The 26708-nt window shown below is 45.6% G+C and overlaps 2 protein-coding genes across 2 annotated transcripts in view; one reads left to right on the plus strand and one right to left on the minus strand.

Moving 5' to 3' along the window:
* Positions 1-30: 30 nt before the first annotated feature.
* Positions 31-19553, plus strand: WDR3 (WD repeat domain 3). The gene is made up of 26 exons (XM_063148441.1): positions 31-238; positions 1566-1775; positions 2184-2302; positions 3272-3350; positions 3672-3767; positions 4920-5033; positions 5946-6047; positions 6166-6263; positions 7196-7291; positions 7594-7824; positions 8568-8661; positions 8981-9082; positions 9747-9832; positions 10247-10382; positions 11087-11143; positions 11817-11917; positions 12062-12173; positions 12288-12422; positions 13698-13748; positions 13953-14018; positions 14821-14913; positions 15447-15494; positions 16895-16938; positions 17427-17555; positions 18032-18125; positions 18743-19553. Exons 1-26 carry the CDS (start codon positions 68-70, stop codon positions 18896-18898), a joined length of 2820 nt encoding a protein of 939 aa, XP_063004511.1. The 5' UTR covers positions 31-67; the 3' UTR covers positions 18899-19553.
* A 2452-nt stretch (positions 19554-22005) lies between these two features.
* SPAG17 (sperm associated antigen 17) overlaps positions 22006-26708 on the minus strand; it is an 89174-nt gene continuing 84471 nt past the window's right edge. The window contains exons 46-48 of the mRNA XM_063148440.1: positions 26030-26183; positions 24768-24896; positions 22006-22156 (exon numbers count right to left, since the gene is read on the minus strand). Coding sequence (XP_063004510.1) covers positions 24769-24896; positions 26030-26183 — 282 coding nt within the window. The 3' untranslated portion in view covers positions 22006-22156; position 24768. The remainder of the gene's footprint in view (positions 22157-24767; positions 24897-26029; positions 26184-26708) is intronic.

Here is a 26708-nt window from a genome sequence, read left to right on the forward strand (position 1 = left end):
GTGGCGGCCGCGGCTCCTCCGCGCCCTCCTTGCTCCGTTCCGCGCCCTCCTTCCCCGCGCCGCCGCCATGGGCCTGACGCGGCAGTACCTGCGCTATGAGCCCGCCGCGCTCTTCGGGCTGGTGGCCAGCGCCAGGGCCGGCGTGGCCTTCGTGGCGCTGCGCGGGGAGCGGGGCCGCTACGTGGCCGTGCCGGCTTGCGAGCACGTGTTCGTGTGGGACACAAGGAAAGGAGAGAAGGTGGGACCCGGGGTGATGCGGTGCCGGGCAGGGCTGGGGTGCAGCGTGAGGGGCTTGCAGGCCGCCTGAAGCGAAGCTATTTGTGTTACTGTGGGGCGTTTGGAGGGAAGCGCCACCTCCACAGCATCCCTGCCTCTTGGGAAGAGTGAGCACAGCGTGAGATTAGGCTGTGGAAAGGGTCTGCAGCTCTGGCTGCCTCCTGGCCCAAAGGCTGGTGTCTGCCAGTTCTCCAAACTGGAAGATTGTGCATCGTGTCCTAGTAGTCCAAAATATACTGCAATGTTGGATGTTTACAAGAAAGTCTTGCTAGTTGCAAGAAGGTAATTGGTTATTTCTGATTAAGGAATTTATAAGGGTTGCGTTTGTTGAAATCCAGCAGGTAGCACCAGCACGCACAGAACAGAGGAGGCGGTGGATGATTTGGATCATGGGTATCTGGAATGCAGCGACTCTCGCCTTTTGTTTTGTTTTGGTGGTAACTTGTAGCAGTTGTTACAGGGAGCGGTGGTCCTGCTGCTCTGCTCTATGAGAGTAATTTATTTTATCTCAACTTGGTCTTAAAATGAATCTCACTGTGGATCCCTGTGAGATTTGCCTCAGGACCTCAGTTGTGAAGAGTAATTGCTGTTGCAATAACTGGAAAGCTGCTCCTGGTTTAGCTGTTTGTGTGAATGTTCTTGGACAAATCAGGGATGTCGCAGCGTTTGTGTTTCGGCTGTGGAACTGGGCATCCCATGTAAAAGTTGTATCCCATAGTGGGGGTGTGAGCTGTAGCTTTAAGGACTTTGCCACACACTGTATCCTGTGAGATTCAGAAATCACTGCAAGTACTACTGTCCACTACACACTGAAATCTGCTTTTGTTTCACAGCCTCTGGAGTGGTGACTGCTGGTATGTTGTTCTGGAGATGTTTTCTTCATTCTCAAGTTCTTGTGCAGTCTGTGAAAGAGCCATTCTGTCCTATACCCGAGAAAGGCCAGGCAAGAGAGGATGGAGTCAGGAAGAAACTACTAATTTTACTCTCAAACAATATTTCTTGCTCTCTGGTTCATATATGTGGAGGCAGAAATTTCAGGTTCTGAGTTCCAGGGTTCATTCTGCACTGGTTTCCTGAGAAATTGCTTCCCTTCTAGCTACTGTTTACCTTGGAAAATGGGGTTAATGATACTGTATTTGGTGCAGGAAGTTGAAAAATGATCTTATAAAGAGGCAGAAGTGCTCAGGTGGAAGTTCAGGAGATGAACAGACTATATTTTCTCTGCTAAGTATCTGACTCTGACATGTCACTTATTAACATTATACATGTTTTGTCTCCTGAAAATGCAGGTTCTTATCCTTAAGGGTCTCAAGCAGCAAGTCAGTTGCCTCTGCCCCTCCCCAGATGGGTTGCACCTGGCTGTTGGGTATGAAGATGGAGCAATCTGTGTCTTCAACCTCCTAAGTGGGGAATCAGTGATCACTTTCAATGGGCACAGGGCTGCAGTTACAGCCCTGCAGTACGACCACCTGGGTGGCAGGCTGGTGTCTGGCTCAAAGGTGAGGCTGTCACATCTGGAGCATGACCCTGTCACTGAGATGCCCCTGGGGAAGGCTGACCTGCACTGAAGTGTTCAGTATTTTATGTGTGGCCTCTGCCCATAGCCAGAGGACGGCAGTGAGAGGGGCTGCGGGAGCAGCAGGGGCTGCAGGCAGGAGCAGGGCACTGGTAGAGCTGTTAAAGTGAAGAATCTTGTGAGATCAGGAATAGTGAAAGTGTCTCAGGCTGGGATGATGGTACATTGATCAGTCTGACTGCACCTCTGGGGAAGCAGTGTCCCTTGCATTAATCATCCTTGTGATTCAGAGTGAGAAAGTGGGGTCTCAGGTAATCTTTTCAGTCTCATGGCAGGAGTTTTGCAGAGACAAGGGCCACATGAACACATGGGCACGCTCTCTCTGTTCCAGGATACAGAAGTCATCGTGTGGGATGTCATCAATGAGAGTGGCCTGTACCGGCTGAGGGGACACAAGGATGTCATCACTCAAGTCCTTTTCTTGAAGGAGAAGAACTTGTTGGTCACTTGGTGAGCCAGACTAAGAGAAATTGTTGATCAGGAAAGCAGGCTTGGTTGTACTTGCAATTTAGACATCCTGTGTGCTACAGCAGTTTGTATTTTCCTTCTTGTGTTGTGATATCTCAGACCCACCAGCATCTTTGAATATGATTTTGTCACATCCACATATTTTTTAAGTCTGGTGCCTGAGTCCAAGTCTTAGAGCAACTGATATGGCCATACTGAAAAAGGTGTTTGGAAAAGGGTTTAAATTGTTGGTAAATCCATCAACTTAAAATTGTTGTAACAAAGAATAGTGATAACATGTTCATTATGTATGTAACAGTTTTTCAGGGTTTTTTTGTTTATCTTGAAGAATTTAGCAGACTTATCTTCTGTATGTGTAATTCACACAGCAGTGTGACAGAAAAATTGCTTTCTTGTAAGCTGTAAATACACATATTAATTAAAAGATGATAGGGTTTTTTTAGCTGATTTTAAGTTATTCAACCAAAAGAGCTGCAGGTTGACTGAATCCCTTTGATTGATATTTGATAATTGATACCAATTGATAATTGGTTGACAACAACAGTCACTGAATTTTTACTTTTTAATATGCCATATACTAGCTTAATAGAAAAATGCATGCAATCAGTCCAGTTTAAAATTAGAACAACTTTCTTTTGCTTTTTTTTCAGATGGAAAAAAGTAGTATTTTGTTGATAGATGATACCCATTTCTTAATGCAGTTTCAGATATTTGCAGGTCAGCTTCGGTGACTTGACAGATATCTTTTTGCAGCATTGTTGTGCCTTTTTTGTTCGGCTTGCTAAATGTCAATGTTTGAGCAGCTGCCCTGTGATACATTCTGACATGTTCTAGATTTTTTGTATTTTGTATTTCTACCACTTTCTACAGGGGTTTTGTATTTCTGCCACTTAAAAAAATGGTGAGCTCTGCAGTCTTTCCTTATGTCTGAGTTTTTCTTCTTTGTTCCAGTTCCAAAGACACACTGGTGAAATGGTGGGATCTGGACACCCAGCACTGCTTCAAAACTCTGGTTGGACACCGAGCTGAGGTAAAAAGAGGATGTGTGGAGGTGTAGGGCTGGAGGGACTTGGGATGTCAGGGCTCACTCTGCTTTCAGGAGTTGTAAGCTCGCACCATCATACATTTTACTTTCATTAGGCTTTAGGAGTGAGCAAATGAGAAACTTCCAAACATTCCAAGAGCTGTCATCACATGCATTGGGTGACAATTCCCATGTAGGTGTCTCCAGAGGAGGTGCCAGCGAGATCCATTCTCTATTTGGTTGCTGTTTAAATAGGTCATTTAAAGATGCTGTGCTTTTTAAATGATTGTTAAGGGAGTCAATTCCTCACATTGTGCCTCTGGACAGGTTTGGGGCATGGCTTTGCTGTCCCAAGAGAAGCGTTTGATCACTGGGAGCGCTGACAGTGAGCTGAGGGTGTGGGATCTCACCTATGTCCAGGAGGTAAGACATTCCCCTGTGACCCCTCAGCCCCCCTGCCCAGCTGCTTGTCTTTGAACTGAGAAAGGACTGGAACATGTTCAAATCTGATGGGTGTTCTGGGAAACAGCCAGAGCAATGTCTTTGCTATCTGACGGGTCCACGAGCTGCTCATGGGATGGGCTTTGCTGTTTCCTGTGTTTTGCACTTTCAAGTGAAGCTGTGAGCACTTCCAGAACGAGATTTCCACACTATGTCAGATCTTCCTGCCTTCTCACTTACTGTCTTGGTTTTGAAATACAGGTGTCTGCTAAGGAAGGCAGGAGCCTCTCCTGAAATGAGAAATGTAAACCTCCTCCCTCTGAATTGCTATAAATTTTTAATTAAGGGGCTTTTAGGCAAAAATATGGGAGCAAGAATAACAGTTCTTTATTAGGGAAGAAAATAAAAAAAAAAGATAAAATAAACAATGCAGTAAATTAAAACAGCACTGACAGAGTCAGAACACAACCTGACGCCCTGTTGGTCACCATGTTGGTAGCAGTCCAATTGGGATTGTGGCTGCAGCTCTCCTGGAGTGTCAGGTGTGGTTCTGTTGGAGCAGGGATCCTGTAGAAAGGGTGTAGTCTTCCTCTGAAGATCCAGTGCAAGAGGCAGCTATTGCTCTGGGAAATCCAGTGGAGAAGCCGTGCTGGTGTTCCAGAATCTCAGGATTGTATCTGGGTAGGAAAGCTTTCCTTTTCCCTCCAGGCAGAGCATCTCACAATGGGATGTTATAGTTCTTATCAGTCATGCAGTGACATTCAACAGCCCATTATCAGCAGATGGCTCCTCTGAGAGAGGATTGGATGTGGAAGAGATGAGGAAAACTGCCCACTTAACAGAAGACAACTGCCACACAGATGGCAAATAGAATACAATTTGCTTGGCAATCTAGGACACTTACAGCTGAGGAAGACAGCCTTGTGGGTGGATGATAGTCATGAGAGCACATGGAGTGCTTGGTGCCTACAGGAATTCTTTGGGACACTCCAGTGTATGCTAATCAATTGTATTTCCAGGGAAATGAAGTGTAAGCTAGAAAGCACAATACTATAGCTCTTGAGGTTTAAGGTATTCCTTTTGGGTTTTTTATTGGTTTTTTTTTTTTTTTTTTTTTTTTTTTCCTATGAGCAGGTAAAAGATCCTGATGAGCCAGAATCCAAGAAAAGCAAAGCGTCATCTTTACCTGCAACAGAAGAAAACACTGAAGAGGATGAGACCTTAGAGCTGGATGAGCATCCTGAGGAAGTAAGATCAGTTTTCTGTGCTGTCTCTGAGCTGGTGTATCTAACTCCATTTGCATGGTTTATATCCTAATGTCATATTTAGTTTGTTTTGGAAAATGTGATAATTCTTGTCTTGTTCCATAACAACTTCCTCAGCAGCAGTTGCTGCCCCGTCTACCTGCAAAACATCAGGAGAAGTATGTGTGCCAAAACACCCACAGATTTATTCTCCACTGACAGTTTTTCTTTCCTTTCTATTTGAGAAGGACTAGCAAATGTATAAATTTAAACAGTGCCAATAGATCTCTTTCATCAAACATCACAGAAATAAATAGTTCCTTGCTGGTTTGCAGCTGCTGAGTTCAGTACTGATGCTCAGCTTCGCAGAAACTGAGAGGTCAGAGTTGCACTGCAATGAAATATGGTGTGAGATTAGATTGCAGAAAGCCATTCCCACTTTTCTGCTGCTCTAGACTTTACTGAATCTCTCTTTCTGGAGTACCGCTCAGATCTCAGGCTGCTTGTCGTTGTGATAGATACCTGACTTGGTTAATTAATTTTACAGCTTCCTCTCCAGAGGATTTATCTCCCTTCAATGCCCTGTTTAGGAGTTTCTGTTCTCACCTTCTCTGCCTCTTTTGACTGAGCTCTGCTGCCTCTGTAGCATAAAAAATCAGCTCTGTCTCTTAAATGGATGTGGTTTGCCAATAAAATTAAGTTATTCTTCCACTGAGACTGCCAATGATTATTTTCAGCTGAAATGCAACAAAACACAGGAGATAAGCTTGTAGCTCACACAGATGCTTGTTTTGTCCCTTTATTATCCTTACCAGCTGTTCTGCCAGGACCCTTTCGGTTCATTTCCCCTAGGTTTCTTGAGTTTGCTGGGATCGTTTGACCTTTCAGAGCCAAGTTTGTTCCTCTTTCCCTGCAGCGCATCGTGAAGTGCAGCAAGGTCGGATCCATCATGCGGGAAGGGAGGGACCGAGTGGTGACTCTTGGCACAGACAGGATGGGCAAGTTTTTGGCCTGCCATGTGAGTAATGGGGGGCTCTGCTACTGAGCTGTGGAGGAGGCTGGTAGAGAGCCTGGGTACTTTCTGTAAGGGCCAGCCAGGGCTTTCATACCTTTGAATTTGTTTGCTCTGACCCTAGGGAACAGATGCCATTCTCGAAGTGTTCTCTGTCCTTTCCGAAGAGGAAATCCAAAAGAAATTGGAGAAAAAAATGAAGAAAGCAAGGAAAAAAGCCAAGTAAGTAATTTTTTGGATGCTGTCTGTATCCAGAAGGCTCTAGAAAAACTCTTCATTGTGTAGCATTGCACAATGGTTGAAAACTCCAAGCTTCTGGCCATTCTCTTTGTACTACCTGTTGTATTTTGGGGTTGATCTTTCTGTGCATCCTTGTGCTTGTCTGAGCATCCCTGTTCCCAGAAACTAAGGAAATACCTTTCTTTTTGAATCTTCCCTCTGAAAAAAGAAAGCTAAAGTGTGCAAAGAAATGGATATAAAATGGGTTTTTCAGAGCTGCTCAGCTCTACCTGACATTGGTGTTTACTGCATCAAAGTAAGGTCTTGGTAGGCAATGCAGGAATGAGAGCTCCATCTGAGAAGTCACAGAGAATCTGACACCTCATTTCCTGTTTTACAGCAGGCAGAGATACAGGTGAGAGTTTTCTTAATGGTTACTTTGTGTTAAGTGTCTCTGTGTATCCTGGCACTTAACAGGTGCCTCAGAACAGCCCTTAGGGAGAGGTCTGGTTCCAGAGCAGAAACTAAAGCACAGGGCATCTGTGCGAATCTGGGCATCTGCAAATCTGCAAATGCATTTTGGCAATGGCTGAGAGCTTTTGGTGAGTGATAGGAGATGAGCAGAAGCTGGTCTTGCTCTCAAATACAGCTTCTGTTCCCTGTTCTGTATCCATCTTTGTAATGTGCCTTGTGTTTTGGCTCCAAAGAAGGAGGATTTTTTAGGACAGTTTGTGTCTTTAGTAGTCTGCATACTGGTATGAACTTCACTGTCCACCCTTCACTGTCCCTGTTCTTAAATGTGGTAAGCACTGCTGGATAAGAGGGAAGTTGTTTTCAGCAGGCTAAGTGGTTTCCTTATGTTTTCTGTGTTGCTATGTTAGTTTGTGTTGGCTGTGCTAGTCATTTGACTCTTCTCCCTTATCTGACATTTCCAGACAGAACTCTGAAGAGGAGCCTGAAAGGAGCGTGGAGCTGAGCCTGCAGGAAGAGATTCAGCGGGTCACTAGTGTCAAAGCTTCTTCTAAAATCAAGTGAGTGGAAAAGCTTTTGTAGCGTCTGAGTGGTTATGCAGCTACCTGGGGAGAGCTCTGCATGGCTCAGTGCAGGCAGAGGAGGAAGAAGTTTCCCCCTCAACATATGTTGAGCTTGGAGCTGGGGAGAGACCTGCAATGATTTCCAGTCCATTCACACGTCCGTGGCTCAGTGTGCACTTGCTTGTTGGATGTGCTCTGTCCATATTCCTCTGTCTCAGTTGCTCTTGATAATTCTTGATCCCTCCAACACTTTGTCTTATTGCCCCTCTGTACAGCTCTGATTTTATCTAATCAAACAGGTCATTTGACTTGATTCTCTCTCCAAAAGGAGAGCTGAAGATGGTACTGCTGCTCCAGAACAATGTCATTGAGTTGTACAACCTGGACCTGTCAGCACAAGTGCCCCAGGCTGTCCGTGTGTCCAGGATAACCATTGGAGGCCACCGCAGTGATGTCAGGACGTTGGCTTTCAGCTCTGACAACATTGCCATTCTCTCAGCAGCTGCAGAGTCTGTAAAGATTTGGAACAGGTACACAGTCTGGTTGTGTCAGTCTCCCAGAATTGAGGCATGCTGTGTTAAGAAAGGCAGTGATAAGAAAGAGGGGACAGTGGAAATAGATAAAGCAGCAAATGAAGTGAGGGAAGCAAATAGAAAATGATTTTTCATTTTTCCTTATTAGGGAAACTGAGAAACTATAGATCTAAAATTTCAACAGAAGGTCTAAACACAAAGGTCATATTGTGTATAGACTACTTGGCTGTGGGTTTTTTCTGTTTTTTAATTTTTAATAAACGGTATTAACTGTTACCCTAAACAAGCCTGTTCTTTAGGGAGCATGTGGGTTTCTTGGCATCTTATCTGAAGGATCTTGTATTAGACTGAGTAGGCTGTTGGTTTGATCTAGAGAGTTGTGTGTTGATGTAGAGTGCTGTCCCAGTGTTTCTTGAGTGGTGTTGATTTCAAGCTCAGTTTCCTCTGAGTACACTATTTTATACTCCATCCCTTCCTGAAATGCTGTTTAAAATGAGGAGCTCTGTTCTTGTTCACAGCAGCAATAGGTCATGATGGTGGACAACACAGTGGCATGTTTTTATGGAAAACATTGTTAGCAGTAGTGCTGGGTAGTGTTTGGGTCAATAGGATGGTGGTGGCTTATTTTCTGACCCCAGCTGAAAGACAGCTGTGGATAGAGGTCACACTGGAGCATGTCTCACAGAGCAGGGCAGATTCTGTGGGTGATAAGAGGTTTTGGGCTCTCTCTCTGTCCGCAGGTCGACCTTGCAGTGCATCCGGACGATGGAGTGTGAGTACGCGCTCTGCTCGCTCTTTGTCCCCGGGGATCGGCAGGTCATCCTTGGGACCAAGGTAAGGAGCAGCCCTCTGACTCCACACTGCCCAGGTCTGGGAATGTGTTAGGAAAGTGTCACTAAGGCAGCCTCACAGAACATGCATTGCCTCTCCTAAACTGCAGCGCTGCTCTGTTCCCAGAGTTGTTACAGAACTCCTGTGGCTTGAGGTGGAAAGCAGAGTAGAGCTTTGGGAAGGCCCTGATGGAGATCAGTGTGTAACAGCTACCTAGTGAAGTTGGCTTCTGGGGGCATGGGTGGCAGGGAGCTCTTCTGCCAGGAGCTGTCATGAGTTGTGAGCAGAGGCTGATTCTTTTCTGTGATGTCTTTCTCCCCAGACAGGGAAGCTGCAGCTGTATGACCTGGCTTCTGGCAGTCTGATAGAGACACTTGATGCTCACGACGGGGCAGTGTGGTCTATTGCTCTTTCACCAGACCAGGTAACTCAGCCACCCTTAAAAGTATCATTTGCACATCTTTTCACATGGTTCTTTCCTATAGTACTGTGTTTGCACATGGAATTTGTTTTGCACTGCATGCTTTGTTCCGTGGAAGCATGGAACCCCTCATCTTGGAAGATGCAGCTGATAGTGTCTAATAACTTTCTAGTGGAATCAAAACCATAGCAAGAAATAATCTGCCCAAAATTCATCCACCCTACATATGGGATGGATTTTACCCTCCTTCTTAATGTAAAAAGTTGAACTGCTGTTCCTTAAGAAGGCTCTGTTGTAGGGTGGTGGTCAGGTGTGTGTTATCCAGTAGCAGTAAGAGTCTCAAGCTGGTCACAATCAAAAGCATATTGTTAGCTGCAGCTGATATGACGGCTTTCCATCCCAAAGTTTCAATCCAGGTTTTGTTTTATATTTAGGGTCTTTGTCTTAGACCTCCAAAATAAGCTAGAGCTTTTGAAATAGTCTTTGTTGCTCTGGCAGTGTGTGCTTTAACCAGACCAAATGCTCCTGGTGGTGTCCACTTAATCATTAATGGTGTAGGAACGTGGGACATCTCAAAAACCTCCTCTGTGTTGGCAATTCCTTGCTGTAGACTTGCTTTGGATGATAGGAACGAGTTTCACAGCAACTTTCTTGTTTTCCCCTACAGCATGGCTTTGTGACAGGAGGTGCTGATAAATGTGTCAAGTTCTGGGAGTTTGAGCTTGTGAAGGATGAGAGCAGTGTTCAGAAAAGGTGAGAAGATAAACCTTGTGCCATTCTTGATCATGGGTGCTTTGGCCTCTGCTGTGCACTGCAAGAACTGCCCATGACATCAGTGTGGAGCACATGGAGGAGAGTGTGGGCTCAGTGCAGTTTTGTGGAGATCTGAGCTTAGCTGGAGGAGGGCACTTGCCTCATTCTGATCCCTTTTTGTGTGTGTGAGTTTCGTGTCTCATCAGACTGGGCCTGCAGATCATTACCAGAAATATAGCAGTGAAATTCGTCAGCCACCAGAGCCTGCTTATTTCCAGTCCTGTCATAGTGAGGAATGATGTGCTGCATGTTGGAATTCACTTCCTTTCCCAGGGTGCAGAGTGGGACTTGTATCCATTTCTCTTCCTAGTTTGTTTGCTTGGGTTGCCAGTTGTTTTTCCCTCCTGCTGCCAGGCTCTCCATGAAGCACGTGCGGGTGTTGCAGCTGGATGAGGACGTGCTCTGCGTGCGCTACAGCCCCAACCAGAAACTGCTGGCTGTCTCCCTGCTGGACTGCACCGTCAAGGTTTTCTACGTTGACACGCTCAAGGTGCCTGACGAAACAGGGTGTGAGGCTGTGCAGGAAGGGATGTAACTGTAACCTGCAGGAATACAAAGGACAAGTGTTTGTTTTATGTGGAACATGCATCCTTCTTCAGGGGGCTGCTTGCTGGCAAACCTGACAGAACCATGGTTGTTCCACTGGGAACTGGAAGATCCATTTTTCATTTAAAAAGTGTTCTGAGCCTGCAGGTGACAAGGTTCATTCTAAACCCTGCAGATGTGGTGGTACTCCAGATCTGTCAGGCACTGTGAAGGTGGGGGATGAATGTGCCTCATGTGGTGTTAAATAGGGCACGGCAGAGGCAATGCCTGTGGGAGGAGAACCTTCCTTGTGAGCAGTGTGTGGTGAATTTGTGAGCTGTGTATTAGCATGTGAATGTTATGGAGTGACACAAGACAGATTGGTGCTGGCAGTTATGTGCAGAGAAACAGAAATGAACTCCATTGACACTGATGATTGGCACCAGAGTTAGCTGGAGGGAAACAGAGCTAGTTCAGCTTGCTTGGCTGCTTCCATCTTCTTCTCAATTCTAGCCTCATGACCCTGCTGCTAACAGTGTTCAGGGCAAGAATGAAAGTGGGGCAGTGCTAGAAAAACAGCTCCTGAGGCAGAGCAGAAGTAGCCTGGAGCTTGAGATTTGCACACCTCTACCCAGCATGTCTAACTGAGTCATCTTTCTTCTGCTTCAGTTTTTCCTTTCTCTGTATGGACACAAGCTGCCAGTGCTGTGTATGGACATCTGCTATGTAAGTATCATTAGGGCTGTGCAGCTTGGGACTGTGGTGGTATGGATGAATGTGAGAGCCTCTGCTGGCATCAAGGCCTCTAGAATAAAGCTTTCTTGTCACCTCCTCACTCCTGACTTAGCAGTTTCTGGGTGGGACACAGCAAGCCCTTTCTTATTCTGCAGTCCTGTGCTCACTGGAAGGGGTGTCAGAGTTGGGGTCATGACAGAACTGACCCTGGGGCATTTTGTGAGTGAGTGGAAATCAAAATGCTGTGAAAGTCCCTTGCACTCATTGTAACAGGTACAGCCTGCTTTCTGCTGAAGTTGCTGTGTGAGGGGAGCTGAATTGTGAGTGGGAGCAGAGGGCAGGTGCTGAGAGGAAGGAGCCTTTTTGTGCCTTTTCATTCTTGGGCTGCATCTTGCTCTGAGGTGTCTTTGGAATAAGGCTCATTGGAAGCCAAGAAGAATGTCAGGATATAGCCAAGTACCTGCAGAGGGTCAGAGGGGGGCCAGAGTGCTGTCAGTGGGCTGTGCCAGTGCCAGAGCAGGGGCCACTGGGAAGGAGGTGGAGGGTTGGGACCACATTTCAGGAGCCAGGTGTCTGCCTATTTAGTGCAGAGTCACTGGGGCAGCAGCAGTTCCTTGTGGGGCTGCCAGCCAGCTCCCCACACCCTCTCTTTGTTGCCCTCTAGGATGGGACTCTAATTGCAACTGGCTCTGCTGACAGGAATGTGAAGATTTGGGGCTTGGATTTTGGGGACTGTCACCGTTCTCTCTTTGCCCACGATGACAGGTTAGTCAAATCCTACACCAACTTTGGACTGTGGACTTGTCTCCAAGGAGCTGTGATCCAGCAATAATCCTTTTATCCAGCATAGACAGGGGGAGTTCTGCAGTGTTCCCCAAGTGGGTAAATTTGAGCCTTTTTCTCTTCCAGTGTGATGTATCTGCAGTTTGTGCCCAAATCCCATCTCTTCTTCACAGCTGGAAAGGACAACAAGATTAAGCAGTGGGATGCAGATAAATTTGAGCATATCCAGACACTGGAGGTAGGAAGCTTTGGAGTCTGTTGAAAGGAAGTATTATCCCTGCATGAGCAGGACTTTCTTCAAGGGTGGAAGTTGGGTGATGTTGATGTCATAGCTCTTCTGTCCTCTGTGCAGGGGCATCACCAGGAGGTTTGGTGTTTGGCACTCAGTCCCAATGGAGATTATGTGGTGTCAGCATCCCATGACAAGTCCCTGCGCCTCTGGGAAAGGACAAGGGAACCACTGATTCTGGAAGAGGAGAGGGAGATGGTGAGAGTTGCATCTTTCCTACCAAAACCAACTTCCAGACCTTTGTCTTCCTTGGTCTTCAGTGGCTTTCTGCATGTCTGTTGCTTGCAGTGTTTGACATTCTCTTGTGTGCCTTTCAGCACAAATGTGTTTGGGGGGCAGTTCAGCAGGTGGCTGATGGGGAGGGATGGAGAGCACTGCTCCTGTTAAATGCAGTTTGTGCCTTTTCCAGCTGTGAGAGGTCCCTCCTGTCTCAGTAGCTGGCCCCAGAGCTCAGGGATGCTGGAAGAAGCTCCTTCTATATCATTTGAGCATGTATTGGAAGGAATCATAAATTCAGAAGGACTTCAATAGGAAGAAAAGTCTGGAGGTCTCTTGTCCAACCCTTTGCTCACTGCAGGATGGTCTTAATGCTATATTAGACTGCTTAGAGACTTGCCTTCATACACTGACATCTCCAAGGAAATAGATTTTCCATTCTGTCTGAGCACCTGTTCCAGTACTGAGCCACCACTGGGGTGGCCGATGTGTTTGTTTCATGTATCCAAGCAGAGGTTCCCTGGGAACAATTTGTAACTCTATCTTTTTGCTGGATCCCTCAGAGAAGCCTGTTTCTGTCACTCCTTCCTAAGGCAGTTCTTAAACTACAGTGAGGGAGGAAGAGGCAAAAATGCAGAAGCAGGAATGGATGAGAAACCTGCAATAGATATTTGGTTTTTTTTAACAAACAAGAGCTGACCTAGATGCTGTACCTTGATGTCCTGTATTTGGTAAAAGGAGAGACAGAGACAGCTCTTTCAGATTCCAGAAAAGTGTGTTTTGGGTCAAGTTTGCATGGCAAGGTGGGCATGAATCCATGAGTAGTGAAGTATGCATAACATAATTGGTGCCCTTTCATGTGAGAGGTGGCAGACCAGAGACTCTTTCCTTTTGCAGCCCAGGACAACCCTGGGACTTCTCTAGATTTGTTCCCTCTGTGTTTTGTGGCTGGTGAAAGGTGTGGTGCTGAACTGTGCTGTCTGTCTCAGCTTGGTGGGATCCTGAAGGGCTGTTCCTGCACCCAGAGCAGAGACCTGGATTTCTTTCTCTGTGGGAGATTCTGGAGTTCACTGTGGGGCTGGGATCAGGGACAAATGGGCATTTTGCCACTGGCATTGTTGGACTCTGCTGATTGGTCCTGGTTTTGCAATGGGCTGCATGAAGCCCTCCAGGTTGTCTTGCTCAAATACTCTGTAAGGGAGTTGCACCCTTGCCTTACTCACTGCTGTGATTATGTTGTGTTCTCATCCTCTGTAGCAACGAGAAGCTGAATATGAAGAGAGTGTGGCAAAGGAAGAGCAGCCTGTGGTGAGTTGCACCATCTGAATGTGTCAGTCTGATTGTACAAACTCTGGAAAAACTATTTCTGTAAGTGGCATAGAAGAGGTATCAGGGAGAAAGCAGTGTTTTCTTGCTTTGAGGCAGTGCAGGGGGGAAGGGAGTGCTGAAGCTTGGCTGCTGTGTGGTGTTGTGGAAGGATGGAAGTGCAGCTCTGTATTTTGTATTTTGCAGGTGGCTGGAGAGAGGCAAGGAGAGACAGGGCTGGCAGGAAAGAAGACCATTGAAACCATCAAAGCGGTAAGGTGCTGTGGCTCTGCCAGCGTGGCTTTGTGCCTTGCCAGTCCCTCAAGGGGGCCTCTCACGGGGTCATAGAATCAGTTTGGAGAGTAACCTGTGCTGTCACGTAGGGGCAGGTTGCTCTTGCATGCACAGGCAGTCTGTCCTGCTCAGAAGCTGACAGGGAAGGTTTTGACTCTGGAGAATCACACACCAGGAATTCTTTCCTCCTGAGAGGAATGAGGTGTGGGGTTCCTGCAGCTGCCTGTCACATGTGGGACAGACAGAGCTGCTCTTACCCTCTGGGGTTTGCATCCCAAATGAGCAAAAGGCAGCTGGGATGTTCTCAAGGCATTAGGGCTCTCCCTGAAGGGCTGTGCAGTCCAGTGGGGTGCTGTGGAAGGTGGAAATCTATTGTGGTGCTTGATGTGGGAGATCTACTGGGAAGGTGTGGGGTGGGTAATTCCATGGCTGCAGATTTCAATGGTTTGGTGATTTTCAGAGGAAATCCTTCATCTGAATAGTCAAACTGGCCTGACCCTGGCTCGTGCCCCAAAGGGACACTGCTTGGGGTGGTGGTCAAAGCAACACCTGAAGCTGCAGCAGAGAGCACCCAGGGCACTGGGGGAATGTGGATGGAGTGTCACATCTTCAGGGCATGACTTGTGTGTTCAGGGCAATGGTGCAGTCTGGAGTAGAGGTTAGCAGGGGAGGTGCCATGTGGTGCTCTGGGTCAGCACCTCTGCTTCCACCTCCATTTGTCCAGCTGAGCTTTGTCCTGGCTTGTCTGGTGTCACTGATGTGCTGTTCTTGTGCTGCGCAGGCTGAGAGGATCATGGAAGCTATCGAGCTGTACAGAGAAGAGACTGCAAAACTAAAGGAGCACAATGCCATATGCAAAGCTGCAGGAAAAGAGGTAAAAGACTGAAGGATGTAAAAATCCCAAGGTGTGTTGGGTGTATCCTTCCAGCTCACTGGAAAGGCTTAGCATGCAGATAAAGTCAGGACAGCTGAAAACAGCAGACATTTGCTCAAATCTTTTGGAGAACTAAATGGCACCGTGCTCTGGGGCATAATTAGGGGTTCTCTCCAGTGATCTTTATCCCTAAAGTCATAGCAGTCTAAAACATAAGTTTTGTCCCTGGAGAGTGTGCTGATGCAGGTTCATCCTCAAGCCTCAAATTTACTTCATCTCAACACATTGCTGAATACGGGGCTGTCATAGAAATGGGAAAAGTGACAAGAAGTGGAAGGAAATTCATCTGTGTTAGTCATATATGTCTGATGGCTTTGCAAGAGGCCTTCAGAAACATTCTGGGGAGGGTGGAGGTCTGGGAATTGCAGGAAGACACTCAGTAAAAGCTCTCTTCTGCTGTGGGTAAAAGTTTGCTCTGAATATGCATTTATATTCACACACCTGCCTCATTCTAACCCATTCTGTGTCTCCAGGTTCCCTTCCCTGTCAATCCCATTCTTCGTGCCTATGGAAATATTACAGTAAGTGGAATGCGCAGGCCGCAGGCTGTGCTCCATTCTCAGCTGGAGTGGGGCTGGTTGATTTGCTGGCTGAGCCAACATTCTGGGTTGCTGTGGGGCAGGACTGCTTAGTTCAACTTTTATTACTTGTGCAAAGTGAACATAATTTAGGGTTTTCATGTTGATTTTTTTGGGTGTTTGTTTGTTTGTTTGTATTTTTGTTATTATTTAGTATCATGCATGTGTATTAGAAAAGTTTAACCCTGTCAGGGTTAAACAACCCTGATGGTAGCCATGACTTTATGATGTTCCTTGTCATGAGCCAGGGGTTTACAGTCTCCTCCAAGATACAGGAAAGCTAGTTCAAACCTCTCCCAGGTTTATTTATGTGGTGTGGCTACAATTACAGTTTCTTTTCCTGTTCCTGCAGTGTTTACATTGAGAAAATTCTGAATTGAAGTTCAATGCCTGGGTGATGCAGGCTAGAGCTGGTGCCCTTATTCATTCATGTCATTGTACTACTCAACAGTTTTCACTAAATTCTGTGGATTTTTGACATGTTACGAAATACACAGACAGGGATGCATGGATTAAATTGATAAGTAAAAATCCACTACTCTGAGTAGATTAGTTTTTGTTTTTCTGGTTTATTCCAGTGTGGACTCCCAGACTGTGGTTTTTAAGTACCCTTAGGAAGATCCTTGTTTTTTCTCTCTCCCCTTTTCATGCAATCAAACAACGGTTTGGGTTGGATGGGACCTTCAGTATCATCTGGTTCCAACCCCTCTGCCCTGGGCAGGGACACCTTCCACTAGACCAGATTGCTCAGAGCTGAATGTCAGTGCCAGATGCAACAGCCTCTGTCTTGCTTCTAATTACCTGTAACCACCTTGCAAGAGCCCTTCTGTCCCTTTGTCCATGATTATAGGTCTATTTAATTATAAGCTGGATAGACTTAACAGAAGGAATGAAATCCTATGATTTAGTAGTTAGAGGCACTTTTCTTTCCCAATTCCCAGCTCTGCTCTGGAAATCAAATGCAGATAAACAGGAGTAGTAGGAATTAAGTCTGGGAGATTAGTTTGTATAAAGTTTTTTATATATAATTTGTTTTACCAAGCTTTTTGTCCAATTTGTGCAAGATTCATTGACATAAATTGAGATGACTTAGCTGATTAAATATACATTAGATTTTTCACAATATTCTTCACCAGTGTAGAGTGTCCTGAGAGAGCTGAGGGAGAACTTCTCTGAGTGGCAGCTGATTGAAGCTGAAAGAGTTTCCTCTTTGTTGTATTCAACTTGATGTGTCTCTCACAAGATGAGATGGTGTGTTTTTAACTGTGTGAAGTGGACTTTAGGGCATGTTGGGCCTGGAATGTTTCTTATTAAGCAGGGCTGTTGTCTTTTCTCTGTTGCAGCCTTCTGCCTATGTGCTGGAAGTTTTCAAGAAGGTCAAGTCGAGGTGAGTCCTCAACTTCATTGCTGAACACATTTGTGACTCAGTGTTGGGTTCTAGGCCCAGGACTGGCTGGGCTCCTTGAGTGGTCTCTCATGCAAGGTATGGACGGTGCTAGAGAGTCTGGAGTCACTGTTCCTGGCAGCCTCTTTTGGAACATGCATGGAACTGGGGAATGGGAAGCGTTCCTTCCATGGGGAGTGTGGACTGAAGCTTCTGGATGTGGGTTGGCTGCTTGGAGCTGTGCATGTATGTGGAGAGCAGTTTGGGGATGCTGAGGAGGGAAGGCTGTGTGCCTGCTCCCTGTGCCACAAGATGCCTGGGCTGTGCAGATGCAGGACATCTGGTGCAGATGTGGGCACTCATGGAGCAGCTGTGAGAAATGCTTAGCACGGCTGAGTAGCAGAACCCACCTATGTGGATGTGTTTCCTGCTCATCTGTAGCAGTGTGCTGGCTGAGACTAATGCTCGTGTCCCTTTGCTTTTTCCCTCAGTGAGCTGGAAGAGTCTCTCCTGGTGCTGCCTTTCTCCTATGTCCCTGACCTGCTCAGACTTTTCAATGAATATATTCAGCAGGGCTCAGATGTTGAGCTTCTGTGCCGAGCTCTCCTCTTCCTGCTCAAGTGAGTCCTTTATCTGCCCAGACTGTATCTGGGCTTTCTTCTGAGTCTCTGGGCCTGAAGCTCTTGGGAAGCATCCTTGGGAATAAACACATGGTATCTCTGCAGCCCACAGTGAATGGTGTGTGGGAAGGAACTGCTTGGGTGCAGAGTGCTGACATGCCAGGATGGGGTTGCTGGTCCTGGTGGCCCAATTCTCACTGGGATGAGAAGACCCCACATCAAGCCTGATGAGGCACTGTTGGTGGCACAGAGTCACTGTAGAGCCTGTGTTCTCAGAAAGACCTTCCCCCTGAACCACTGTTAGACTTAAGAAAACAGCTTTTCCAGATGAATTTGTCCATGCCTGTCCATGTCCAGTGTCTGGGGAAGATTGATTAAAAAAACCCTGTATGTCCAGAACATACAGAGGCTCAGGAGAGGGCCTTTGTGATGTTTCTAATAACAATACTGCAATACACTGTCTGCTTTGCTCCCAGGATACATTTTGGGCAGATCACAAGCAACCAGATGCTGGTGACAGTGATAGAAAATCTGAAGAAAACCACCATCTCCAGAGTCAGTGAGGCCCGGGTGAGTGTTACACCCTCCCCTTTTCCGGGATGTAGAATAATGGGATGAGCCAATGTTTGTGAGCATGAGTTGTTCCGTGGTGTCCAGTGGGGAAGTTGTATGGGGGTCTGAACTCATTTAAACCATCCTCTTTTGCAAATAGGCTGTCTTTTCCCTATGTTCCTCCTCATGTGAGAATACCACAGTGGTGAGCATGTAATTGTGCTCCCTGCCTCATTTGCACTTGTTTCCTGATACATGTGCTTGGATCTTGGCTCACTAGTTTCTAAATATGTGGGAGGTAAAGTAACTCCCTGCTTCTCTTGGGCTTTTCTCTGGGCTGTTGCCTCAATGCACACTGTGCATTTTCCCAGAGGAAGCTTCAGGTGCCTGCCAGCAAGTTGTCTTTCAGAAAATGTGGTGGATTATAGCTGCGTTTAAGAAAGGACTGTGGGGAACTGAGTGCAGGACTGGCTGTTCTCCTGGTCAGATGGAGTTTACATTTAAACTAACATTTCTTTAAATCTGTGGATTGTCTTGTTTTCATCATCTCTTAGTAGAGGGTGGCCAGTGCAGGACTCTGCACCCTAGCTAGCTTGGGATGTGCCTCACAGTGTGGTGCTGGTCTGTCTCTGCAGGATGTGCTGGGATTCAACATGGCAGGGCTCCAGTTCCTGAAGAGGGAGATTGAGGCCAAGGAGGAGGTGACATTTTTTGCTGATGCTACTGAACGTTTTGAGGAGAAGAAGAGAAAAAGGAAGAAGAAAGAAAAGATGGTTCTTGCAATGCTCTAGCATTTGCTGCCCAAGACCCAGAGCACCTGGATGGACTCATGTAACCTCACTGCTTACCATGGAAGTGTTCTTGTGGCTGAACATCTGTGATGATGTCCTGTGGCTAGGACAAAGTCTGTCCCCTCCACGTGGTGTAACCCAGCATGTAAACCCAACTAAGGATGGTTGTCTGTGAGATGGACTCTCTCTAGTCTGCTGCAGATGGAGCCTGAGGTGGCTGTCAAAGGCATGTGTTCTTCCTCTAGTGGAATGCCTGTTAGAAATGGAGTTGATTTATTCTGGGATCAGCTCATTCTGGCAGCTTTGATTCGATGGAATCCAGCACACAGACTGCTGGTGAGACATGCCTTTATCCAGGATTAAAATCCTGGCAGGATTTTTCACTGACACCTGCTGGTGGCTTGTGGCCTGTGGAAAAAGCTCTGTGGTTTCTGCTGAAGTGTGAGGACTTGAGCTACAGCCACTCAGTCTTTAGTGGGACAGGGAGAAACATGGCTGCACTCTATTAAAGGCATATTTATATTTGCTTTGTGAGACAATTTTGTCCATAGTCTTTTGTCCTGGTATTTCCTTTGTAGATCCTCAGTTGCTTTGGCCTGTGTGTCTGTTTTCAAAAGATTTTTTACAGAGAATAAAATCAGTGGGAGCAAATGAATGGCCTGCCATCCCAGATTGTGTTTTTCTGGAGAGCTGGCAGACCAAGTGTGAGAAGCCTGGATTGTTTGCCTTTTACTTGCTCCAGGCTTTAGAAATTGCACTGATTGGTTGCAATGTTGTACTTGTCCTGTGTCAGATAAAATGATTTATTTTCACAGTGGGGGTAGTGGGGTAAAATGGAGTGAACAAGTCTCTGCTGCTGTTGTTATTAATTTATAGCACATGCTGTGTTTTTTTTACCAATGGTCAAGTATCACTGGTTTTGGGGGGATGTGGTGGGGGCTACTTCCAGATACTTTGCTAAGTGTTAGGCTCACATGTCTGACTTGGGTACTCAAAGCTGAACTTCTAACTTGAGTTTCATGTGGATTTTTAGTTGCATCCCAGTTGTGGCTGACTGCTGTCTTTGTCTCAGGTTGTCTATTACTAGCAATTATGCAAAGGCCAGCAGTTCAGCTGGTCATTCTCCAGGCAGCACCTCAGGTGTAACAACCATACCTTGGCTGTTCATAAGTGACTTTGTCAGGGGATGGTTGTTCACTTGCCTGGGTCTGGGTGATTCACAGGAGCACATTGTGCTCCATTTCCAGGTGGTTCTCAGACTCTTTATAGAAATGGCAGCCTTCATACAGCTCTGCCAGTTGTTTCACTTGAATCACAAGTTTCATCCATATCTGGACAAATATGAAATTATAGGGGCACCTGGAAACAGCTGCATTCAGATGTCTCTCTATCCTGACTTAGGCTGTTCTATTTCATTTTATTCTGTTCTTTTCCTTTGCTACTCCCAAAGTAGACCCTCCTAGGAGGGATTACTAGGAGGAAGAGGAGGCACTGTAGGATGGTACATTTTGTTGGTAAAGTCAGTTGACATCTGTTATCCACATTATCTGCTGCTGAAATGGGCCAGCCTGCTGGAAATACAAGTGTTACAGATGGAGAGCTGGCTTGTGACACCACAGTGCACCCTCAGCTGAGGTGACTGAGGAGAGAGAGGCCAAAACTGGGCACCAAAAGGGGAAGGCTGGCTGTGCCTCTGTTTACCTTAATGACAGGGAAACAGATGTTATGGATGCTGTATAATGAACTGCTATTTGATGATCCCCTGGGAGGCCTGGAAGAAAAAATCATGGCCATGGGCACATGAACTCAGGGACTGATGGGATGTATGTAAATGGTGATACAGAAGAGTAGCTTGGGATGCAGAGTCATCTTATAATGAGAGATATCCCCTGATCTAAGTTGGAAGAGGTGGAATTCCTACACTTTTGTCTCTGTTTGCTGTCACTGATGTTAGGGAAGAATCCTTGGAGAAAAGGTCTTTTAGGTATTGCAAAGTTGTTGTCTCTCCCTGGCTGCTGACACAGGCTGCCTTCTTGAAGCTTCCTTCTCGTTCTCTGATTTTCATCACTTGTGATGGATCTGTACTAATGCAGTACTTGGGTGGCTACTGACAGAGGCCAGCATGTGCTTTAAATGGAAGAGGTCTGTCCTGTGCCAACAGTCCTCTGATAGGAATTCTAATATCCTTAGGACATCAATTTGCCCTTTCTTGGGTGAAATTCCCTAGATTTACAAACCTGAGCAGGAAAGCACTTTCAAGTACAGGGCAAGCTTAAATCTGTATTATTAGAATACATATCTCACCTAACAGTTTGGATGTGAGGGTTCAGAACTGGCATTCATGTTTCACACTGGTGAAAGCTGCTGTTAATGGCCAATCATGGGATTCTCAATCACTGTGAAGTGTTGTGACAACAAATCATCTGCATGTATCAAGGAAAATTCCCCATCTCTCTCTCAGCATGTCACATGTTGGAAAAAGGATGAAGCACAGGAAAGGACCTTGTGAGAAATGAATTCATAAACCAGAAGCAGCGCTGCACTTGGGCACACAAATATGGTGGCTCAGAAATAGCCTGTGACCTTTCTTTTAGCCATTGTTGTGTAGGTGGGATCAAGGAGGGGCAAAAGACCATCTTTAAGTGGCTCAGTCTCTCACTGTGAAGAGAGATGAGCAGGTGAACATTTGAAGGTGCTCGTGTGTGACTGTGAACAAGAGGGTGTAAGGGTCCCTCTGTTGTCAAGTGTAACTTTGTGTACTCACACCACCCATCTGGTATGTGCAGCTTATTAAAGGTAGGTGAGCACACAGAAAGGCAAGCCTATGATTGTGAAAGCAAACAGAAACTTACGAATTAGAAGACCAGAGCAGGTCAGCAGCTCCTGAAGAATCACAGTTGACTGTGTTGAAACCTCGTGCATTCCCAGTACTTGAAAAGGATTTCAGGTGCCTCAGCACAGGTTATTAGAAACCTAATCCCTTTTAAAAACAAACTTTGTGGGAATCATGCAGCACTGCTCTGTAGTAGGGTTGAAATACAGCAGTCTTTTTACTGTTTACATCTCAGACAGCCACGTCAGGAGATTGTGCAACTTATGGACCACCTTTCTCATTAACAGGGAAAAGGCAAAATATTTATTCTCATTTAATCTGATTAAATGAATGGAAAAATTACACTGGATGTTTCCATAAGGTTGAACTAAAATCTAGGTATTTCAGTGTTGCTTATCCTCATGTTAATCTTCTCAGGCTCTAACCTGTAGTGGAAGAAGACAGAAAATTAACATGAATGGAAGGAACAAAAAACAAGAAATCCCAGCTCCACCTCTGTACAGTTGTTGAACCAAACCTAATAATTATGTCCAGATTCTCTGCAAGTGTTGTGTGAGCACTGTGATTGCTACAGACTGGCTTCAGATTTGGCCTTTTGCTGTTGGAAGGGAACAACAACATGAGATGGAGTTCTTACACAGGCTTCAAGTAAATTAGGGGCTTGCTTTTATTGCACAAATTGAATGGTACAAAAATCTCAACCACACATTCAGGATGGACAGTCTGCTTAGGAGTACTGAAGCCTTTCATGGGCAGCTTCCTGTGTGATATTTAATTCTGAGCATGTTAAGAAATTATTTTTGAAATGTTTCAAGTATTGATGTGAAATAACTAAAGAAATTAAAGAGATAGGACTAAGTTTGGGCAGGTGATGCTTGATCAGTGATTTTTGCTTTTTGGGCTCTGCTAGGTGTGGCAAATTTGTGATCAAGTTTAATATTGCAGGGAGGTTTCTAGGTCTCAGTAGAGACCTAGCTCTGGTGATAACCATCTGGGAAAGGTGATAAAAACTTAGACAATTCTCAGGGTGCCTCTGCAGTGACTTGACTTTCTGTTCTGGATGGCTGAACAAAACTATTTAACCAATAAAAGGCTTTAGCTCAAGAGTGTTGGTGTTTCATGTTTTGTGAGACTAAACCAACCAATCCAGAGCTCCTTGGTGTGTCTGAGATGGATATGGTTTTGAGTCCAGGAGACTTTGAGGGGAGGAATGTTCAAAGAGGCATTGGGCACAGTTGTTTGGGTAGCATGGGATGGCTGCAGCCAGCGTCAGTAGGAATTGTCAATCAGTTCACAAAAGGACACTGTGAAGAGAAGGGAGGTATGGCTGTGGTGGCAGCAGCTTTGATTAGCTGATTAGACAAGTGAGAGGAGAATACTGTGTAATTAATTTCTCTCCCTCTGTGCTTTGTTATGGAAGATGGCCCTGATCAGGACTTCTCTTGGGACTGGGGGTGTCTCACTAAAATGTGAACTGACTGGGTAAGTATTTCTCTTAGGTTTCAACATGGAGTGAGAGAAGTTAGTCTAAACTTCCTTCATGATGAGCTCCAGGTGGTAAATCCCTAAGGTGGAAGGCATTAAACTAGCTGTTTTTCTAGACTATAACTGTGTGTTACTTTGGGGATAGAATTCCACACTGGAAAAGGTAAGAAGATATTTAAACAGAAAAAAAGCTATACTTGATGTATACTGGGCAGTCCGAGAGCAGCAGTCAGAGGTACATGTCTGTGAAGTTTTTGAGAACTGACTGATGTGGTCACTTTTTCTCCAGAGGAGAGAGGAATGAGATACAGCTGGAATTTCTTTGCTGATTGGTTGGATAACAAGGCAGGCTTACAGATGTTTATGTTGAAAGAAAAAGATTATGTCAGTGTTACACATATGAAGCAAACAGGGATCGTTCAGCTGAGGAGAGACCTCCATAGGGTTCCCTGTTTATCAGCTGTGTTGTAGAGTGCCTGAGCTCCTGGGAGTGAGGTGAACACCAGCCTAATGTTAAACATGTTGACTGCTGCTTTGTGAGAAATTCCAAGTAAGCCTTTCTTGTTGTCTGGGAAGACTTAACCCTTCTAAGACACTCTTATAAAGCATCCAAAGGAGAGCTACAAAGATGATGAAGGGCCTTCAGGGGAAGTGTGAGAAGTGGCTGAGGGCACTTGGTCTGTTCAGCCTGCAGGAGACAGAGGGGAGAACTCATTGCAGTCTGCAAGACTCTCATGAGGGGAAGAGGAGGGGCAGGCACTGATCTCTCGGTGACCAGTGACAGGACCCAAGGCAATGGCCTGAAGTTGTGTCAGGGAAGAGTGAGTTAGGATATTCTTCACCCAGAGGGTGGCTGGGCACTGGAACAGGTTCCCCAGGGAAGTGATCAGAGCACCAAGCCTGACAGAGTTCAAGAAGTGTTTGGACAATGCTCTAGGGCACATGGTGTGACTCTCAGGATGCCCTGTGCAGAGCTGGGCCTCATCTTTGTGAGTCCCTTCCAACTCAGGATATTCTGTGATTCCTCATGTAGACTGAATCTGTAAGGCTACAGAAATGTGCTGTATAAAACTGTGTGTGCAGAGTTGTGTGTATTTGCACTTGTCACATTGAGGCTGCCCTATCTGTAAGACTCCTGTCCCTTATTAGACTTGCTGTCAGTGTCAATGGGTCACCAGTAAGACTTGGTTACAGATAGTGAAATATGTTAAAGAGAGGCTGATTTATTAGGGCTTAAATGTAATAAATCCAGCTGCCAGGAAGTTCAAGGATTTATTTAATGTGGAGACAGCAAGTGAAGGATTTGGGACAGGACTGAGGAGGCTTTGCTGTGAGTGCTTCTGCTGAGCTGAGCAGTTGTAATAACCTGCAGTCCCCTTGTAGTGAGTGCTTTGGTTAATGTCATCCAGAGTTTCCCTTCTCTTGTCACAGTAACCAAGTCAGCGTGCATCATTTGCATGAGCTTTGTTCAGGATGCTGCTGCTGAAGTGCAGAGTAGTTAAAACAAGTGTACTTTAATTTACAGCTGGTGTCACTGCATCCAGTGCTTACACTAACTATAAAGCTTTCGTGGGAGTGTAATCCGAAACCGTGGCCTGGGGCTTGGAGGAACTTCCTGGACTCCTGCTGCCATCCCTCCCTGGGGGAATCCTTCGGGGCGGTGCTGATAAATGTCACTGGCTAGCACAGGTGGAATACCACGTTAAGGATCTAAACATTTTGATATGTTTATTTAAGTAAAATAACCTGTGGAGGTAGGAATGAATTCTGGAACTAAGGTTGTGAAACATCTTGAATCTGGACTAGTGTCCTCAGCTCAAAGGTTAAAGGATCAGCTAAAATATGGGGGAAGGGCACATGTTTTGGAGGCTGGTCTGCAACTGTGTCTGAGGACTGGGTGAGTGGGAACAGAACAGCAGCTGCTTTTGCTGCTATGCCACTCGTGCTGTCTAGATCTGCAATTATAGGTATGAAAGGTTTCTTTGGGTCAATGCAAGTAAATTTGGGGAGTTTCAATGTCACATCTAGAGCATATAAAGCCTCAGAAGAGTTGCTGTTGCTCTGGTCAGGTTTAGAGTATCCTGAAGTTCTCCTTTCTTTGGTAAGGGTGGTCCTTACTCTGAATGACATTTCTGCCATGTTTGGATGTAGCTTGTCCTCCTATTTCTTTTATAGGTTTCCAGAGGACCACTTCTCCCTGACTTCTAAGTGTAAATTTGATTAAATGTCGAACAGAACTTCACCTGAAGCACAAGGGAAATAGAAATAATAGCTACTGACTTGGCTCTTTTACTGTACTGCTGTCATGAGTTAAACAATTGAAAAGCCCACTGAACCCACACAGGCTAATTTCTGGCAGCATTCATGCAATTCTGTGCTTGCATCTTTGCTGCTGCAGGGATTGTCCCATTTGCCTGTTCAGTATCTGGATGATACATCATTTTGTTGCTCATGAGGTTTACCACCAGATGCTACCATAGATTCAAAAAGCATAATAAAGTATTTTTCATGAGGGGTGGTGGGAAAGAGTTCCTATTATTTTCATTTGATTTTTAAAAGCAACATTTTTCTGAGTTGCTCTTCTTCCTTTCCCCACTTTTCAAACCACGTTATTCTGATGTAAAATGCGTTTGGCATCAGAATCTTAAATTATTCATTTGTTGTGCTTTTGAAAACACCCATCTGTGTATTTCTGAAAAGGACAGTAAAGCTTGCTACTGCAACAGCCTACACTGGAAACAATGCTTGAGGCTCCCAACAGGAAGAGATCCCCAGGGTCGATGCTATGAGGTGTATGTGAGAAATAAGACAACAAAGGATATTTGCTTTCACAGGCAGGAGAAGAGTTTCAGTTTCTGTTACTATTTCAATATTATGGGAAACTTCTTCAAGGCCACCAGTGTCTTTCCCTCCAATCAGCATGGCAAAAATCTCTATCTCCAGTTCAGCCTGCAAGCCTGCTGCCACCTGGGAGAGACAGAGAATGACTCACAGGTAAGGTGCAAGTTTCATACATGGTCCCCTTCAGCAGTCCTTGGAGCTGGAGGCTGATGCCCCAAGCCTGTCAATGTTAGAGGCAGTGTCTTTAATGTTATGTTAGTGGACAGTGTCTTTAATGCTATGCTTTAATTTTTGGCTAGCCCTGAAGTGGTCAGGCAGTTGGACTAGAGGGCCATTGTAGATCCCTTCCAAATGAAATAAAATATTCTATTCTATTCTGAAAAGAACATAAAGGTAGGGAGGTACAAAAGGGGCAGATGTGAGGAGAAAAGAATGGAAAGTATTCCAGCTATCTAGATGGATTTCTGTAGGGCCTTTGACACAGTCCTCTACACCATCCTTCTTTCTCAATTGGGGCCTTTAAAGATCCCTTCCAACCCATACCATCCTATGATTTCAAGTACTGCATTGTGGCTAAGGCTCTGGACTAGGAGGTTTGATTTGCATTCTGGCACTGCCTCTGCATAAGTCATTGCTTCTTAATTCCATGCA

The sequence above is a fragment of the Melospiza melodia genome, chromosome 2, assembly GCF_035770615.1.
Source record: "Melospiza melodia melodia isolate bMelMel2 chromosome 2, bMelMel2.pri, whole genome shotgun sequence".
In the NCBI taxonomy this organism is placed as follows: Eukaryota; Metazoa; Chordata; class Aves; order Passeriformes; family Passerellidae; genus Melospiza; species Melospiza melodia.